The 3710-nt window shown below is 55.3% G+C and overlaps 1 protein-coding gene across 1 annotated transcript; it reads right to left on the bottom strand.

The window, feature by feature from the left end:
- Positions 1–1654: 1654 nt before the first annotated feature.
- Positions 1655–3710, bottom strand: LOC121871678 (extensin-like). The gene is made up of 2 exons (XM_042374091.1): positions 3690–3710; positions 1655–3259 (listed from the first exon to the last, which is right to left on the bottom strand). The coding sequence occupies exons 1-2, from the start codon at positions 3708–3710 to the stop codon at positions 1655–1657; spliced, it is 1626 nt and encodes a 541-aa protein (XP_042230025.1).

Below are 3710 nucleotides of genomic sequence, written 5' to 3'. Positions count from 1 at the left end.
GGATGTCTATTTTAAATTAAGTTGGACGTCACTTTGATACACTCATCACGCTGGCTCGGTGGCATCACAGTTTGTGTACTTGGGATACATGGGTAGTGACGTCATCACTTGCACACTCGGGTGTTAGTCACATAGTCAAGGTCGGTCAAGAGAGACGCATGGTCAGCTTCCGCCACAACAACTGTTACTTGGTGTTTGTTTGGGGAACATGATTATTTCCATCAACAGTTTTAGGTTAGTAATTATTTTAATTCTTCTTAACAGGATAGAGATCATATTTTGCCGCTCACTCATTACTTGTTACTTAAATAGCCAGATGTAAGGTTGTCATAAAGGTAGTACAGTAATTTCCACCAAAAGAGTGTTGACTTACCAAAATAAATTCTCTTATGATGTACCACTTGGAAATGTCTTCTCTGTCACTCTATTTTTCTACCAAGACTTTTCTTTTCATTTATTTTTGTATTTACACTTAATGGCGTTGTTTTATTACTTCGTACGGTTGATTTATGAAATAGTTACTCCATAAAAAAATCATGATCAGATGTTTAGATCAGTGGGAGTTTATCACAGGAGAGAGAAGGTGTGATCCTGACATTACCCCAACTGATGGAAGTTACGAGGGAGTTGAGTTATGGTATGAGATGAAGGTAACCTGTCCCCCTGGAGCTGAAGAGGTGTGTCTGGGCTGTGGGGTGTATGTATGTGTGTGTGGGGAAGAGTATGACTCATGTTCAGAGACTGTCCCAGTGTACGCCCAGGAAGAAGACTCTGTAACATGTGACAACAACCACATGTATTGAAAGGTGGTGTAGCAGTATAATGGTGAGGTCAGTTCTCTCGACATCATTTGTTCTGAGTTTGATTTTCAAGTAATAAAGTCGTAATAAAGTAATAAAGAGGGCTTTCGGCTTGCAGAAAATGGGGGGGAGCGGGAAGAATGAATGTCGTAGTGAGGGCCAGGGTGAGGGAGGGAGGAGGTTGAGGGTGAGGCAGCAGGAGGGTGGTAGTGAGAGGCAGGTAATGAGTCGTCCTCCGCATGAGTCAGCCGTCACGGAGCACCGCCCAGGGTGAGTGTTGCTCCATAATGTGGTCTCCACCTCACCACTGTTGTAGTGTGTGTGTGTGTGTGGGGGCAGTACCAGCACCCAGGGAACACTCCTCCCTGTATGGTGATAATCCTTTACAGTGCGCCCACCTAACTCTGACTGTCCTTGCCGCCCACTGCCAAAGCTTTACAAAGGTCCTCACGCCCACGTTAAAATATTGCCTGCTATTGTGTTGGGCTTAGAGGTCGCTGGCAGAGTGGACGCCTCATGTCGGGCGGATGGGAGAAGAGCTGCAGGCTTTGGATGGGTTAGTTCTCGCGAATAAGATTCTTGGTGTGTGTAGGGGGAGGGTTGTGTGTTGTCTGGTTTATACTGTATATAAGGTTGGTTTTAATAATAAGGGATAAAGACGGGATTAATGACCGTAGTAAGTTTTAATGTGAGTGAGTGATGGTAGAGCGATAACCCCGGGAGGGAAGAATGGTGGCAGTACAGTTGCTTGGGGGCCACATCACTTACGGCCAGCCACACTTAAGACCCTCTTGTTGTTGTTTTGCCTTTGTACGTGTGGTTTTATTTTGCTGAACTATTACATTTTCATCGGTTTATTTTAAGAATATATTGTGGCTGCTCTGTGGGGCGCGCTGGAGTGTGGCTGGTGACTGCTCTGTGGGGCCCGCTGGAGTGTGGCTGGTGGCTGCTCTGTGGGACGCGCCGGGGTGTGGCTGGTGGCTGCTCAGTGGGACGCGCCGGAGTGGGACGCGCCGGAGTGGTGGCTGGTGGCTGCTGGCTGGTGGCTGCTCTGTGGGACGCGCCGGAGTGTGGCTGGTGGCTGTTCTGTGCGCTGAAGTGGCTGGTGGCTGCTGTGGGGCGCGCTGGAGTGGCTGGTGGCTGCTCTGTGGGGCGCGCTGGAGTGTGGCTGGTGGCTGTGGGGCGCGCTGGAGTGTGGCTGGTGGCTGCTCTGTGGGGCTCACTGGAGTGTGGCTGGTGACTGCTCTGGGACGCGCCGGAGTGTGGCTGGTGGTTGCCGCGCCGGAGTGTGGCTGGTGGCTGCTCTGTGGGGTGCGTCGGAGTGTGGCTGGTGGCTGTTCTGTGGGGCGCGCTGGAGTGTGGCTGTTGGCTGCCCAGGGACGCGCTGGAGTGTGGCTGGTGGCTGCTCTGTGGGGTGCTGGAGTGTGGCTGGTGGCTGCTCTGTGGGACGCGCTGGAGTGTGGCTGGTGGCTGCTCTGTGGGCTGCTGGTGTGCTGGTGGCTGCTCAGGACGCGCTGATTGTGCTGGTGGTTGCTCTGTGGGGCGCGCTGGAGTGTGCTGGTGGCTGCTGGACGCGCTGGAGTGTGGCTGGTGGCTGCCTGGGGCCTGCTGGAGTGTGGCTGGTGGCTGCTCTGGACGCGCTGGAGTGTGGCTGGTGGTTGCTCTGTGGGGCGCGCTGGAGTGTGCTGGTGGTTGGGACGCGCTGGAGTGTGGCTGGTGGCTGCTCTGTGGGGCTGGTGGCTGTGCTCTGTGGGACGCGCTGGAGTGTGGCTGGTGGCTGCTCTGTGGGCGCGCTGGAGTGTGGCTGGTGGCTGGTGGCTTGGCTGCTCTGTGGCGCGCTGGGTGGGTGGCTGGTGGCTGCTGGGACACGCTGGAGTGTGCTGGTGGTTGCTCAGGGACGCGCTGGAGTGTGGCTGGTGGCTGCTCTGTGGGGCGCGCTGGAGTGTGGCTGGTGGCTGCTCAGGACGCGCTGGAGTGTGGCTGGTGGTTGCTGCTTGCTGGTGGCTGCTGTGCTGCAGGACGCGCTGGAGTGTGGCTGGTGGCTGCCTGTGGGACGCGCTGGAGTGTGCTGGTGGCTGCTCTGTGGGGCTGCTGGAGTGTGGCTGGTGGTTGCTCTGTGGGACGCGCTGGAGTGTGCTGGTGGCTGCTCTGGGACGCGCTGGAATGTGCTGGTGGCTGCTGGGACGCGCTGGAGTGTGCTGGTGGCTGCTGTGTGGGACGCGCTGGAGTGTGGCTGGTGGCTGCTCTGTGGGACGCGCTGGAGTGTGGCTGGTGGCTGCTCTGTGGGACGCGCTGGAGTGTGGCTGGTGGCTGCTCTGTGGGGCCTGCTGGAGTGTGGCTGGTGGCTGCTGTGGGACGCGCTGGAGTGTGGCTGGTGGCTGCTCTGTGGGGCGCGCTGGAGTGTGGCTGGTGGCTGCTCTGTGGGGTGCGTCGGAGTGTGGCTGGAACGCGTTTTGCACCTTTTGGAAGTAGTTGTTGTTCCATGATCAAAATATATCAGCTCTGAGTTCATGGTTGCGTTGAGAATCGATAGTGAAAACTCAAGAGTAGCAGCGAAGGTGTGTCCCTGCTGGGCTTTGTTATACTGAAATATTTAGAGGAAAGTGAGAGCATGGTGAGTATTGTGTGTGTGTGTCCCTTGATGGTCTTTGTGTTGTGGTGTGAGCAAGAAATGGGCACCATTAACAACGAGAGTTTGTATTGTTTGGGGTGTTGGGGGAGGCGACCTGGGCGCTCCTTCCACTGGCTATTGTTTGGGGAATTTTTAAAGATGTCAAGACTTCTCTCCCTCATCCCCCCCCCTTCCCCTTTATCTTTAGAGTGTTACTGCCTCACTCTCCCCATCTAGGGTGTCACTCTCCTGGTATCTTCCACCTCCCAGCGCCTCACTCTCGAGGAAGGACAAGTCAT

The sequence above is a fragment of the Homarus americanus genome, unplaced genomic scaffold, assembly GCF_018991925.1.
Source record: "Homarus americanus isolate GMGI-L3 unplaced genomic scaffold, GMGI_Hamer_2.0 scaffold39675, whole genome shotgun sequence".
Taxonomy (NCBI): Eukaryota; Metazoa; Arthropoda; class Malacostraca; order Decapoda; family Nephropidae; genus Homarus; species Homarus americanus.
This window is presented reverse-complemented; position numbering and strand designations above follow the sequence as displayed.